This window comes from Accipiter gentilis, chromosome 5 (genome assembly GCF_929443795.1).
Source record: "Accipiter gentilis chromosome 5, bAccGen1.1, whole genome shotgun sequence".
NCBI lineage: Eukaryota > Metazoa > Chordata > Aves > Accipitriformes > Accipitridae > Astur > Astur gentilis.
The window spans coordinates 14,821,215-14,837,422 of record NC_064884.1 but is presented as its reverse complement, the minus strand read 5'-3'; the positions used below and the strand labels follow the sequence as shown (position 1 = coordinate 14,837,422).

The 16,208-nt window shown below is 38.7% G+C and overlaps 1 protein-coding gene across 6 annotated transcripts in view; it reads right to left on the bottom strand.

Moving 5' to 3' along the window:
• Window positions 1-16,208, bottom strand: part of PLCB4 (phospholipase C beta 4) — a 213,693-nt gene that overhangs the window by 71,470 nt on the left and 126,015 nt on the right. For all 6 annotated transcript variants that reach the window (XR_007506075.1, XM_049800913.1, XM_049800914.1 and 3 more), the window contains 5 exons: window positions 8,861-8,940; window positions 8,245-8,298; window positions 2,328-2,409; window positions 1,120-1,220; window positions 430-487 (listed from right to left, as the gene is read on the bottom strand). Coding sequence is in view for 5 of the 6 variants with exons in the window: in XM_049800913.1 (XP_049656870.1) it covers window positions 430-487; window positions 1,120-1,220; window positions 2,328-2,409; window positions 8,245-8,298; window positions 8,861-8,940 (375 nt within the window). In the remaining variant the exon portion in view is untranslated. The remainder of the gene's footprint in view (window positions 1-429; window positions 488-1,119; window positions 1,221-2,327; window positions 2,410-8,244; window positions 8,299-8,860; window positions 8,941-16,208) is intronic.

Sequence of the window (16,208 nt, the reverse complement as noted above, 5' to 3'; positions counted from 1 at the left end):
AAATAATACTGTCGAGAGGAATCAAACCACTGTTTATAATAGCCTACTTCATTTTTTCTACTATTCATAAGGATTAGCAGATATATTTAGCTGTGGCCTACAGGTAAGGTAATTGCTTATAATAAAATACTGGGTGTATTTTAGTTGAAACTGCATAGAATGTAACAGTATAAAATGTATAAAAGTACATAACACACAACATAACACAACAGCAAGTAATCAACAGATGCAATCTGCAAAGCCAACATGTAGAAAGCACAACAACATACAAGGCTGGAGCTGATTTTTGCACCTGGATGTTACCATAATGGAAAGATCAGCAGATCAAAAGCATAGCAAATAATGGCATGATTCATGCAATGGGAAGATTGGAAGAAGCAAGCCACTGCAGACAGACTTGTATGGTAGTTAATGTATGAAAAAGCTTACTTCATTTAGAAAGCTCACTAATTGGTCTACCGTTAAATAATCAGTTTTGTCTCCATTGCTGAAAAGAAATTTATTAGAGAATGTAAGTTTTCATATACGATGCTACAGTAGGTATGATTTACATGTTGACATTGTTGATACTTTTAAAACTACCTACTCTTCTACCTGAAGTAGCTCTATAATCTCAAAATGAACAGTCACAGAAAACATACTAACTGTCTATGCTTGGCACAGTGTATCTCCCATACTTACTATAATTTAACAAACGTTACTTCATAAAACAACATGTAAGTCCTCCAGCTGAGAATAAATTGAGTGAAGAAACGTTTTAAACTTCAAATTTCTTACTTAATTAGTTCACATACTGTGTTAATCACCTAAAGGAGCAAGTTAAAATTACAGTAGTTAGTAAAGCCAATGCAAAAAACCAAACCCAAACAAAAGTTCCAGGTGCTTCCTCTAACTCATGTAAAAGTTGCTCTAAAATACAAAGCAAACTTTTACATTAACAGTCTGAGAGGGAAGGAAGGGGAAAAACATAGACTCAAGTTTGTCTTAAAATACTGCTGATTCAAAATACTACTAGGATTCAAGGTTAGATAATCTTTAAAGTGTTCTCTCACTATTAGCTATAGACTAAAAATATAGCAAAATGAGTTTAAAACAAGATTATATTAAATTTGAACTTACATCTTCTTAAAGAGGTCCTCTATGTCTGTTCGGGGACATATCTTTTGGGTGAGCTCATAAAATTTCTCATAAGTAAATGCTGCAGGCTCAATTTCATCATTCTGCAACAAAACGCAAAGGTATGCTTATCCAACAAAACAGAGCTTATATGCTCTTTTCCCAAGAGCATATCTTATATCAGAAAATGCAACCAAGAACTGCTTTAGCTCTTTACCTAGTATACACTAAGTTTCTTTTGTATTTTCTGAAAATGATTCTTAATTCATCTTTATCATAGAGCTGTTTGATCTTATATTCTGACCTCACAGTAACATTATTTCTACATAAACATAGAACTGGGAAACAGTCTTTATTTTTCTTCTGAAGCTTAAAAACCCCAGGAAGTCCAATATAGTGTACAAACGTCAAGATGCTTATACTGAAGACAAGGAAGATTGAGAAAAAGTCCCAAGTTTGGTGCAATGGTTTTAAAAAGCAAAGCAGCTCTCATACAGAGCCATGTAAAACTTCCATGATGGAGGGCACACATGGCTAACACATTCAGTATCATGTCCTCCTCTGAACAAGATGAGAACTGCAACAGTGAGAAAAATTTCATTCCAGGTGCCGGCTACTGCTATGGCTGGGGATTCTTGTCTTTCTACACACCCTCTCCCTGGCTGGAGACAGCAAGCCTTGCCAGGCGCTTGCTGCAGTCAGGCCAAGAACTAAGGGCTAGAGTCTCCAAAATGGAAGAAGGGACACTGGGCAGGGAGTAAAGCAAAAAAATCTAGCTACAGCTGTAACCAGCCATCACCTCTCTGGGGCTGCTGGCAGGGTCTCCCGCTGTGAGTGGGACAAAGCTGGACAGCAGTTCTCCAATGGAAGGGAGCAAAGAGCAGTAGCAGTCCAAGAAATGCAACTGAGAGGACAGCATGCAACAAAAAAAGTATTATGTGCATATTCTGTGCTCATGTACTTTGTATAAATCAATGAAAGGTAGTCTGTCACAGAAAAGAAGGGAAGCCTCATCTAAGAGGTTTAAGGACCACTGTCAAACAGATTTAATTACATTTTGGTTTTAGTAAACAACCTACAGTGATTATGAAGTTACTCATGAACAATAGGCATGTTTTTATGTGATGCAAATGACTTAGATCACAGCTACAAATGTGAATGATTCATCAAATTATTAGTATACAAAAAAATTATTCAAAACCACTAGGTACCTTTCCACTGGGAAGACCTAATTCCTTAAGTGCCTGAAAGATCACTTTTTCTGTTTTACCTGATGCAAAGGTTCTGGTAATGCTAAAACAAAAAAGAGTGGGGAAGAAAAGGAGAAATGTTAGTCACTTTTTAAACAATCGGTTCTCTCTCTCTTGCTTTTACTGCCAACATTTTCCTCTGGCTTAAACTGATGAATGTAAGCATCTTCCAAGCAATAGTGCTGTTGAAAAAGTGCTCTAAGCTTCACTGAGCAGCAGTGCTCTGCCTGCAAGCTATCCATTTAAAAATATATCAAATAATGGACTACAAAAAGAACAAAAGAGGGTTTTTTTCCAATATGCTGGGATACAGAGCTGTGTAAAGCATTGTTCTGTAGGTTCTTTTCAACTCTATGCATAGATAAATGACTGTGTTTAAAAAGTAGCAGATTCTACAAGTGAGGAGACTTGCCTCCAGCCATTCCTGGTTGTGGGGACTTCCTTTCCTTTCCAACCATTAACCTATGCCTCCCATGTCACCCATAAGGCAGGCATGAACCATTCCCAATGGCAGTTCCCTTCCTCTTTCCTTTTCAAGCAGTCAGTGATAGCAAGCAACTCCCAGCTGCATGCCAAATCTTATTCCCTGCCCCCTCACTAGCTGCAGTGCTCACTCCTCCCTTTGAATGCTCCCTCAACTTACAGCCATCATGAATATCCCTGTTCTAGATATACTACACACAACTCATTTAGGTAGGTCTCAGCTGCCACTGAAATATTTCCATCAAACTGATTAACATCCTCTTGTTTCTGCAAAACGGGTGATTTCACCATGCATGCGACTGACAAACTGGTTTCACTTGAAATGAAATAAATCCAATTAAAGCTTAGCTATTTGGTATGACTAATGTGAAAGCATTTGTTCTATTTCTGTTTCCATTTGAGATGAGTTTGAATAACCTCTAACTCTAGAAAAGTAGATCCAAACTTGACAGCTCTCCTTCCTTCTGTTTATGGTCTAAGCTAAAATGTGTCCCCCAACCCCTTGATTTTGGTGTCTCAATCTGGAGAGAAAAACTGAGGTCTGCATCCAACATCTATTTCTAATGCTATCAAAAGCTGTACATTGGGAAAGACTCTATAGCTGCTTGATAAGAATATGTTGCTCTTTATCATCAAGTGAGACAAACATTTGATGAGACTTGTTGTTAAATCTCATGCATACTAAATAATTTCACATGGTGAAAGATGTGAAACAAACTGTTGCTGTTATTTGTAGCCATAGCAATTCACAGTTGTTTTACTCTCCAAAACACTCTAAACTGCCTAGGCAAATATTTTCATACTAATAAAATTAAGATCAGGAAGTGAAAGATCTAAATGATAAAATAATATTTCAAGAAATCTTGGCCAATTTTTTTTTTTTTTACTCAGTTCTTACAACAGTTAGATTTCTATGTCCCTATTTAGGCACCTAAATAAGTTAGTCGATTTCCCAAAGCTGATCAGTACCGAGATGTTTTCACTAAAATATAGACCGAGTTTAACTTTAGGCACTTGTTTCTGAAAAAAATCTCAGGCATCTATTTTTCCACCAATTCTTAAACACAGAGTAATGTTAGCTCTACAATTTACAACCTACCTCCAGCCCCGCAAAAAATTCTATGTCTGTTCTAATGAATCAGGCCTCAATAATAATGTCATGTAAAAAGTGTAATATTGGCGTAAGCAATTAATCAGAAACTGTAAGACAAGATTCCATGGCTGCAGGGAACTTATTTTTGATGACAAACTATTCTTTTTTTTTTTGCCAAAGATGACAGCAAACATAGCAGTAATTTGTAATGAGAGCAGCAGTCTAGAAAATATTGCATGAATCAAAAAAGATTATAAAAATACAGCATGACACTTTCATTTTGCTAAGGATATTGTAAATAAAACTACTTTTCCCTCTATCGGAAGAGACTTCATCCTAGCAAATCTACATTCACCTTGTTGTACACCTTGGAAGAAAACTGGGCTACTTCAGATGCAGGCAAGTTACTGGTTGACAGATACCTACAGGTGTTTACTCCTCATGTTCTACAGCAGTTTGGGGCTTTTTATGGTAACATAGAACCATTTAGGTTGGAAAAGACCTTCAACATCATTGAGTCCAACCATCATCCATGCCCATTAAACCATGTTCTGGAGTACCCTGTCTACACACTTTTTGAATACCTCCAGGGATGGGGACTCAACCGCTTCCCTGGGCAGCCTATTCCAATGTTTGACAACCCTCTCAGTAAAGAAATTTTTCCTAATATCTAACCTAAATCTCCCTTGCCGCAACTGGAGACCATTTCTTCTCGTCCTACCTCCAGCCACGTGACAGAAGAGACCAGCACCCACCTCACTACAACCCCCCTTCAGGTAGTAGTAGAGAGTGATAAGGTCTCCCCTCAGCCTCCTTTCACCAGACTAAACAACCCCAGTTCCCTCAGCTGCTCCTCGTAAGACTTGTGCTCCAGGCCCCTCACCAGCTTGGCTGCCCTTCTCTGGACATGCTCCAGCAACTCAATGTCTTTCCTGTACTGAGGGGCCCAAATGTCAATGTAGTTCCTCATAAATATTTAAAAATACTTCCCAAATCGGTGACTGAGGAGTATGAATCTATTGTGCTTGTTGATGGATTAAATGACTTGGTTACTTCAGACCTTCACCACTTTCCAACCATTACTTCAAAAATCAAGCCAACACACAAACTGTTCAAACAACGCTTTTATCATGGTTCCACTGAATGTATCAGTTTGGCTAGAACTGGAAGTACCACTGCCTACACTGTACAAGAAATTATCTAAAACTGTGATTTCCAACCATCATCTGAGTATTAAACCAGATTTCTTCCAGGCACTCTGGAGTAATTGATACAAAACATATTTACTAAAAAAAAAAGTGTAATTTCAAATTAACTTAATGAAACTACTGTAAAAGAGATTTAAGCTTCATTTATCATAGTTTAGCTTTTTCTTTTTTTATATATTTTCACAGTTAGAATCTAAAGTAGCTTAAATCTTTTTAAATGTAGTTATACAGGGGGTAAGCATAGATTGAGCAAAGCTAATTTCTAAACATGCTCTAGCTGAACAGGTGCAACTTGCATATGTAGAAAATCCATTTTCTGCCAACAGAAAGCTGCAGAAACCAAGTAGTTTGTTTTTGTTTTTTTTTTTTAAACAAACACTGACCTTTTTATTCATCATTTACAGTAGTGGTAAAAACTGATAACACAAAATATCTTACCAAATGCCTTGTCCTTGTAAGATCTGTAGATATAGTTCTAGACTCAGACTGCTGTAAGTCCAAATGGCAAAACTGGTGCTCTCCTAAGATTTTTGCACTACTAAATGCCAGAATTTCTTCTCTCCCAAACATAGTAGGTTGATAGTAATATATACATGCCTCAGTATATTAAAATCCAAAAGTAGTTGAGAAGAATCTTCATGACTCTGCAACCCCCAACTGTACTAATGAAGAGTCAAGAATATTTATGCCATTTACCACCAACAGCCTAAGGAGTTTCACCTTCTCAAGGTTCATCATTCACTATGGCTATGTGCTAGTGGCAAAAATCTGTCTTAAACCTGAAAAGAAATGCAAGGAGCTCTTATTTCCCAGGTGAGACTTTTCCTTTTTTCCTCAGTGTTTTACTGCACTTCTGTGTGAAAATGAAATACAGGTGATCTTGTGATACACATTCCTACAGCTTAACAGATCTGCTGGGTATTCTGTTTCTGAGAGAATAATCATTCTATCTGTATCCCCAGAGCTACAGCAATTGCTACAGGAATCCCTGAGCAGCAGGAGGAGGTGGAGGTTTGAGGAAGCAGGGCTAAATAGATAACATTGTATTTAAAAACAGGTATACGGGAAGGGCTGACCAGAGCAATCTGGAGGTCAGTTGAAGGGGAAGCATCAGTGGTTTAAACCAGTGGAAGGTGTTACTGGGGGGAATCTTGGGCAAACAACGTGAAACTTGGTGCACCTTGCATAGCAGAGCCATTCTGCCCACATTGCCCAGTGCTTCCTTGCTTGCCTTCCTCATACACATATCCTTCTCCTTATGCATTCACCTCCTTCTGTTCCCTCTTTTATCTTTGCACACATCTTCTCTGCACTAAGTGTTCATGGGAGAATGAGGGAAGCAAGGAAGTCCCCCACATCCCAGGCTGCCCAGTGCTGAGACACCTGGGTGGCTGTGTCCCACTTCATGAGAAGTAGCTGTTGCTGGATCAGGCCAATCGCATGATCTTGCCATCCCCCATCAGGGCTCTCATTCACCCTCTTTTCCAATGCAGGTGTACATTCACATTCCTCCTCTACAACGTTCCTCCAGCCTCTCACTGACATCTCTCCTAGTCCTTTCAGCAGGTGATACAGTGCTTCCCAGACGAGCTTCCAAAAGTTGCCACATTTCACCCACACCAACATAGTGCATTCCTTGGAGCATCCAGATGTAAAGAAGATTCAGCTTCCCTTTGCACAGCATGGAACAGTAAATCCCTTACAAAATTATAAGCAAACTACTTTTGCAGTACATTAAGCTGCTAGAGACCAATTTATGTCAACCTGGAAATAGTGCAAATTTGAATTTAAAGATTTAATACACTGGAACTAGTGAACTGGACTCTCTTCAGCAATATGCAGGCTTGTCTGCATATGCAAATCAGTGTGCTGTAGCACAACGGAGAGAATTTATGCCTTGCTAAATGCGAGGTAAAGTATTTCAAGGCAGAAACAGTGCCAGACAAGCTAGCACACTATAAATTCATACCGGGGAATAAAGATCTATGTTCAAACACAGGCATAGAGCTCTAAAGTCTTGAAAATGAATTTGCCCCTGTAGTATTGTTCCCTCATCATCACCCTTCAGTTGATATCCCTTATGGGACTTCTGCACAGAAGGTGCTTCATGACAGTTAAAAGTTTGAGAAACGAGCAGGGGCTTGGTAACGTGAAAGCTGAAAGACTAATACACAGAAGCAGCCTTAACACTGTCAAGGTGTCACTTGAGTCATGAAACTAAAGAAACCTGGAAGGCAGCATGGCAGGCCCTTTGTCTTTTTTTCAGATTCTACAGATGCAAAATACTCTCTTTCTCCCTTGAAAAAAAAATATTCTGTGAAGCTTATCTTAAAAGTCCACCTTCTTGCTCCCTTCTGTGAGTTTCTATTTATGAAAAAACCAGCATGCCCCAAAAGTGTGGTTTTCACATACTGCATGAAGAGGAAAGAAGCTCAATGTGTCAGCAAGAATTAATTTCTAGAGCAGAAGGGGGGGCAGAATTACTGCCTAGCCAGAGAGGACTGAAAATCAGTAATAGTTAATAGCTGTACAGAAAGAAACACACTGTTCTAGCTTTTCTGTTACTGGCAACGACTAACCCAACAATTCATTTACCACATGGAAAAAAACAAATATTATCCTGGGGGTTCCTATAAAAGCAGAACAATTTTTGGCAGAGCTGTATCTGTCTCTTTTACAAGGAACTAAATTTTAAAAGGTACCTTTTTGTCCTCTACTTAACTAGGTTGCAAGCTCTTACAGTTCTTTTGGTAAGTGTTTTATGAAGTTTTACAATTGAAAAACCCATCCCAGAGTTTGAGAAGTTTTAAACTGAGAAAACTGATGCTTTTAGCTCTAAGTGACTTTGAAAACAATTACAAGCACTCATATCTTCATTACAATGGACTAAGAAAAAAATTACTAGGCTGATAAGAAGTCCTGCTTAGTTTACCAAGGAGGTATGGAACTCAGCTAAGTGTGTCTAGTTCTGTACTTATTTTTACATAAATATTAGTAATAAAATTGATATTATATTTCATTATTAAGCCACAGAATTTTACTAACATTACACAACCTGTACCTGACAAAAACTGGAACTCCCAGTTGTGCTTACCTCCGAACTGGAATTTTCCCATTTGTGTTTGTTAGAAAGGCCAGTTTCATCCAGCTGAAATTAAGAATGAAATATTTTTATCATACCATTTATTAAAATTGGTGTCTAGATACTTATATTTAGCTTAAGATTATTGCCATGTCTGTGAAATGAATACAAACAAATAATTGTTCTGTAATAAAAACATATTTCTATAACCTTTTAGTGCTTGAGGCAGAGTAGTTCTTCAGCTGTAAAGGCAAAAAGCAGTCCAAAAGAATCAGTACATCAATTAACAGAAGTGTGAAGACAAGAAAGACTCATGGGGTTTGGTTTGCATATACATCAATGAAAGAACAAACCAGACAATAATTAAAACATACAATACCAATAAACCGAGCGAACAGTTCTAAATTCTCTTAAAATTTCTCCTGAGCAGGTGCCAGATATAGACTTGAGACCTCTTCTAGTCACAATGAAAGATAAACTCTAAACTAATATAACATAATTTTCTTTATTACACCCTTCTGTGATTGCAAATATTGAACTATGAAAAACAAAATTATTTTTTTTTAATTCCAAGAAGGAAAATACAAGGACAGAAAAATAAAGGAGAAAGGGGAAGAACGTAACTTACTGTTTCTTGAGACATGTCATTGGACTGACATTGTTAGCTCTAAAGTTATGTATGATGGATCCAAGTCCTTCTACCCATTGCTGAAAAACATGAAAACACAGAAACACCAAATTAGGAAAACTGAAGAGGGAAAAGGTAGGAAAGTTTGTCTTAGGGGAAGGCTGCTCTTCCTTGCAGCTATGGATAATGTTAATAAACTGAACTGAGGAAAAAAACCTGCCCACTCCACAGCCTATAACACCATGGAAAAGTCCGGCCACATTTTATCCATTATTATTTCATCCTTTGCTAAACAAAGTGATCATGCTTTCTATTCTTCCAAGTGCTACATGTAGCATCAGTGGTGCTATTAAAACAGTTTATTGCCAGCAAAGGCAAGTGGTCCCTTGATTGATTTATTAAGCCTTCTATTTATAGGCTGTATAAACACATGCCTCCCTTTCACTTGCGATTGGCAATATTAGCTATTACTAAGCAACATTATACAATATGTGATGACATATCTAACTGACCCACTTTTAGAAAAGGAATGAAACAAAATATTAATAAACTAGAGCAAACCACAGGGAGGCACAACAATTGTTCTGCGACGTCGACCTCACCTAACACCCTGTTATATACTCAAGTCCTGCTTGCTTTCTTGGTTTCATCCTTAAAAAGCAAAACATTCCAGTAATCGTTGGGATGATTTTCAGCCAACAGCAGCATTACAGCACTTAAGTAACTCCTTTTTATGGATCTATTTTTCTACTATAGCTTGTACCTAGAGTTTGCAGTATTGTATAGAAGCTTAAGGATTAGGCCCTAACATGAACACTCACTGATTTCAGCAAGAACCCTGGCAGAATAAAGCTATAGGAAGAGGAAAAAAAATGACAGCACTCCACGCCAAGTTCGATCTCAATTATGCCATTGTAATGCTAGGATTACTTAACAGATAATTTACACTGGTGGAACTGAGACAGGATTTGTTCCACTGCTTAACATTAACCTTATGAATAAAGAAGCTTCTTGCTTCCAGCCAAATTCTGTGCATGCAGCTTGAATTGACTTGGGCAGGATCCAGAATCTGACACTTATAAATAGATGCAGATGAGTATAATTTTCTTTTCATGAATGAGTGCTGTACATCTGCAAACAGATGAAAAAGTCATCATTTATATAGGAGGAATACGAACATCTTTGGAAAATGGCATATTGTGAACTGCAGGCAGTAAATCCCTATGGGCTAAAACAAGGTCTAAGGTGTCAATTCAGCAGATAAACACACTTAAGCAGACACTTGTACTCATAAGACTTAACAAGCACATCACAAACTTCTTTCTAAACAAGAAATTGTTAATCAGATTCCCTTAAAAGTGGACCTTATAAATCTATTTTGCTTCAGAAAAAGTAGTCATTTATTAAGACATTTATTAACATTTAGCTATTCCTTCTCGAATTACCTTTTTAAGAAGTACTGCATAAAATATGCATACAAATAGTGTATCTGAGAATCATTTAAAATAGAAGTCTGACTTATGAGAAAAGCTAGCCTTTGGGGTTTTCTTAGGTGTGTTCTTGTGCTTGAAAACGAGCCACCAGTAACAGTCTGCCCTCCCATTTCTCTTTTCCCAGCTGCATGAGTAAGATGACTTAGTAGTCATAGTATGGATGTGCTGCCTAGGGATATAGAGAAAGCAAGGTTCATGGGGAAAGATAATATTATTTATTAGAACTGATACAACTCGAAGTCGTTGACAGACTTTGGGAACACTTATCTTTTCCTACAAATGTTCCCTCACCTACGATGACATAGAATAGTGCTTGTGATAATTTCAGGTTAAATGCTTGATCAAGTCTTAAGTATATTTCAAATTCCTAGAACTGTTGAAATTCAACTAGCATCAACTATCTAAGTTTGTGGGCATGTTTTTGTTTTGTTTTTTTTAAACAGTAAAATGTAACATTACTGCTGCATTAACACTGTCACAGCTATATAAAAAATTATCCTCGTATGATCTGGATTAGTCTGTAGTCCCTTAAAAGCTCCTGAACTTTTCAACACTGACCCATCCAGTAAAATGGCATATGCACTGCAAACAAAAAACCCTCGCAAAATTAAATTACATAAAATGCATGCTGTGAATAAGCTTCAGTCTTTCAAAACTCACATTTTTTTCCGCTAAAAACAGCCATTGGTGCAGTACTGGCAATGTCACCATTTCAATAGGAAATAAACACACACGGTTCGATTCTGATTTGAAGGCAATGGATTGTAACTACACCAGATATTACAAAGTCTAACATTTAAAAGTAAGGTTACCCAGCAATCAGTTCTGAAGTTACTTCTGTACATCAAGAACAGCTACCAAAAAAGGAATACTGCTAGGAAGAAAAAAAAAAGTATAGAAAGAAATCAATACACTAACTACTTACCATGTAATTTCTTTGCAGGAGGGGTTGCCCTCATGATTCCCACTTTAGAGGACTCCCTAATCTTTTTGCAATGATACTGCCCTTTACTGACAGAGATGCCAAATCAGGAACTGCATTCTTTTACACCAAAAGAGCGCAGAACTACAGCCAAACACTCATAAGCCACAAAAGCATCACATCTCTGCTGGCACCGCGCAAGGGAGTAACCTAAGAGTTTCTGTCCATTTATGAATCATCTTTACGTTGGCATGATGTCCCCTCAGCAAGACGTGGCAGTTCGAGAGACACATCTGCCTATCTGTTCCACACCACACAGCTACACTACAATGTAGCATCTGGCTGCTAGTACTTCAGTTCGGGGCTAAAGCAGTTTCTGGAGCATTTCATCAGATATTTCCCATGGTTACCAGCTGGCACCAAATTAACTGAGAGCACTAAGGAAAAAAAAATGCTTCTGGATTGTGAGCATACTATATAGAAGCAAAATGACATAAAATGAAAAAAATTCCTCATCCATAGATTAATATACAGACTCAGCACTCAAACTCTCCATCCTTCTGAGCCAGAATAGTCTTCAAGTAACAACTATCTTCATAATCACTTTTAAGGCACTGTGATCCAGTGCACAGATATTCAGAAAATAGCCAAAGCCTGATGACAAATGTCAAGCTGGTAACATACTGCTTTCCTGACAACAAACCATTCCCAGATTTAATGTATACTTGTCTGATGACCTTGTGGGAAGGATGAAAGAAGAGCTCAGATTATTCTCAGATAACATGCTATGAAGAATAGCAGCAGCCTTGCTTGTATGCTGTAATAGTACTCCTTATTTTACAGATGAAGCTGAAAGACCTGTAAACCTATGTAAGTAAACAGAGATAAAGATCCTCAGTTATCTTCTTTCATGCTCAGCATTTCCAAATCGCTACCTCTCCAAAGAAGGAAAATCCTATAACAAGATGAAATTCTGAAATGAGGTAGATAGGAAACACTTCACTTGGGTGTTAGAGAAAGTGGAGTAACAAAATGTTTTTGATAGAAATACAGGATGAGTTTCATTCTTAACTGATGGTAGTGCTAAATATTTTCCAATTTTCAGAATATGGTTCAGTACTTTTAATCTGTCAATGTGACTCTTGAATGACTCTCTATATACCAAGAATTATTCGAGGTTCATCTAAGAGAGGAATCTGGGCCCCGATATCTAATCCTAGAGAAACAACAACCATAAAAAGAAACAAAACCAAAGACAAGTACACGTTAAACACAGACCCTTAGGCTGACACAAGAGGCCCAAATCTAAGTACACTGCAGGTTGGAATAAGCAGACTGCGTTGTTTTTTTCTAACAAGATACAGCTTTGTCCAATATCTCTGTAAGGACAAGGTGCAAGAAAAATTGATTGAAGAAGCACTCTCTCAGCTTTTGCTGTAGTACTCAAATGCTTCTGAGGAACTTAGTGATTTTGCATTAGCTGGGGTTCATCGATGAAACGCAGGCAGCAGTGGCAAGGTGCACAGGTAAGTTTGACCTCTCAGCTCTCTTTTAGCCATCAACTTTTCATTTAGTAGGGTTAAAAAGGACAAAAACTATGAAAGGTTAAAAACCACTGTAACCTACAGCTCGTGAAATTCTAGACAAGGTCATCTGTGGCTTATTTACAGATTAGGTCAGTATTCTTCAAGACCTCTTGAGAGTTTACCTTCACTTTTTCAGTGCAGTCTCTCCACAGTTGCACTTAATTCAAGCATTGGGAAAGCTGGGGAGGCAAGGAGGCACTGCCCTCTGGTTTTGGCATTCAGTGCCTGTGACTGACTGTCAGAGTCAAGGGCTTAATAGCTTGTAGGTTCAGGAAATTTATGGAGAATAGAACCATGTTTCCCAACTCTTACCAAGGCAGACACGGCCTGGCAGGATTCCCTGGTACCTTGCCCTCACTCAGCGATTCTGTGACCAGCAAACGTCCCTCTTCTCTCAACGCAGATGTCTCAGAAGTAATTTCTGTTTTATGAAAATTGCTGTATGTCTAATGTAAGACAGCAAAAGCAAGGAGACAAGACTAGTGACGGTGTAAAACCTATTCCCTACTTGAACAACTGCAGCACAGACTTGCAGGCTATTGCTGTGAAAACTCTGTTACAAAAATAAAGGGACTCTTCTGACATTCTAGTATTTCATCAGGAAAGCTGAGGCCCACACAAATACTCTGTATTGGGAGCTGCCTTATATGTGTCCAGACTGCTACCACCCTTCAATAAAGCTTTTTACCTCAAAATGACTTTTGCAGCACTGGAGGGGGCTACTCTGAAAGCGGCTGGAAACATCAAAACAAACCAAAACTATGGAAAACCAGAACTCTTCTGTAATCTGACTGTGGGATACTCCCACGGGAATCTTCTGCTACCTTCTAGCTGCCCTCCTACCAATATGATTTTGGCAGATATTTAATAGCTTGTTTCATGGGAGAAAAATCAGGGTCAACTGAAACAGAAGTTTTTTGTAAGTCAAAGAGAGCCATATAGTAGAAGAGTCCTCTGCCACCAGGGCAGTAGGAACAGTACTTTCTGGCAGAAGGGCAGAAACTATCAGCTGGAGAAATGGTCCTTCCCAACAGCACAGCTAAATCCGGGAAAAAACAACTGTCAGGACAAATTTACCCCTGATATGCAGTAATATTAAAGAATGCAAAAAGAGCTGACTTGACTTAGGGTAATCTTCAAAGTTAAACACCTTAATGCATTGCCAAAGTGGATGAGCAAAGAAGATGAGAAGTCCAGATTTTGGGCTGCTGAACTACAACAGCTTTATTGGATTTAGGCCAACTTTGGATAGGCAGCCTACATGCCATGTGCTAAGGCCTCACATCAGCACTACATCGCTTCTGCACTAAGGGAATTCACCCCCAAATACACACTGGCCTTTTCAAATGTCCTAGAAGAAAGCAGATTATCAGATTACTAGGTCACAGAAAGTCCATCCAGGAAGTAAAAAAGAAAAATACACACATACAGTCACACCTCTAATATGTGTGTGTTTTAATTTTAGCTCACAGTAATTTATATAACCTGATTTAATCAGGATTCCAAGCATTAGATTTTGAATTCCACCTTTCATAGTCACACTCTGCTACCACAGTGGAGTTGCTTTAGGAGTGGACCATGACAGCTGCTTGTAATCAGAGACAGAGCACACCCTATTTTGTGGTTGTTTTGTTTTAAGAGTGGAAATGAAAACCAATTTCTCAGCTGAAAACACCAATAAAATTTAAGTAGATAGAATGTAAATACCAGAGTTGGAGCTTGGAGACAAGTGGAGAGATAATAAACACACTCTTGTTATTGGAATAGCTATACTTGGAGCTCAGCGATGACTTGGCCAGACCTGCTGAGCACATCGCCACGAGAGGCAGAAGAATGTGGAGCTGCCCCAGTGCAGAGATGATGACAGATCACAACAGACGGCCTGCAGCCAACCCTTCCTGGAGGGGAAGGTTCACCACTGCCCACAGCACGCACCAGCTCTGTGCATGCCCACCTGCCACAGCCAGGGCACCCCTAAGGGACTGCCCCCACACTCTTCCACCCTGTCCTATGGGACCTGGCAGAATCTGCTTCCCACTGACACCACTCCTTACATGGCTAGCCTGAAGAAGGCAGGAACTTGCATCAGTTTTCTTCTTTGTCATGGTTCCTCAGTTCCATTATAACCCAGCCTTCAGTGAGTAACAATTACTTCTTTTCCAATTGTAAATTATTATCTAGAGAAGCAGAATACCTTCTTGCCCTCTATCCAGGCAGAAAGGTTCCGGGCTTTTGTATTTGGATCTGTCACTGAATTTCCTTGTTTTAAAGTATCCCAATTGGGTGCCAACCAATCCTGACCTTCGTTTATTTGAGGAAGCGACAAAAGATCTACAGCAAGTAATGCTCACCTTCCTCATGGCAACAGGAGGGAAACAGCAAAAACCACTACAGATTGATTCCTTACACATATCTGGGCTGCTTAAGCTTCTGTCATTGCCCCTTATTCTCCAAACTCTTGCCTCTGTCATTTCACAAGGGAGGCTTACTTTTGAACATGGATTAAATCAAGGACTATTCTAAACTGCAGTTAGTAGCTGCATAGCTATGTAATGCCACGCAAAGACTCACTTCTTCTAGAGGAGATTTACTATGTCCCAGAAGAAAGATGTTTTCTCATGAACAAAACAGGAACAATTAAGCAGGAACAGCTCTATGTGCAGATAACTCCTAGAAAATTTTATTTTAGCATAGAAATATAGCAGCAAGTTGGTGTATTTACCATATACAAAAGGCCAATACCGTACAGGCCAATTTACTTCCCATATGCCAATATCCCCAGTGAAGGCAACTTAGAAAGCTCTACATTGTTTTTGGCTTGATCTACTTTACTGTCTCCCTTGTGCCTCACACAGATCAGGTGGATCACCACTGTTGACAAGTTCCAGACATCTGTTTTGGTGGAGTGACTCCCAAATGCAGGACTCTTCACATTTATGGGCCTCTCAGACCCTACCCACAAGCTGTCTGCAGCATGACTCACCATTTTTGGTAAGCATCTTGGCAGATAACGAAGCAGTAGATCTTTTCATAAAATTAGCTCACCTGTTGTGACAGTCTATGTAATTGGCCAACATACTCCTCACAAACCAATTTGTCTAATACAGTTTATAGAGATCCAAGGTGGCTAAGAAAATTAACTCCAACTTTCTGTTTTCAGAATAAATCAAAGATACTGTTGGATTAAGTATAAAAGTGAATGCTGCCAGCATCTCCTTTTCTTAGCTTCTTAACCGTTTTCAAAATACTGTTGGATTAAGTATAAAAGTGAATGCTGCCAGCATCTCCTTTTCTTTGCTTCTTAACTGTTTTCAAAATATAACTGTGACATGTTATTTCCCTGAAAG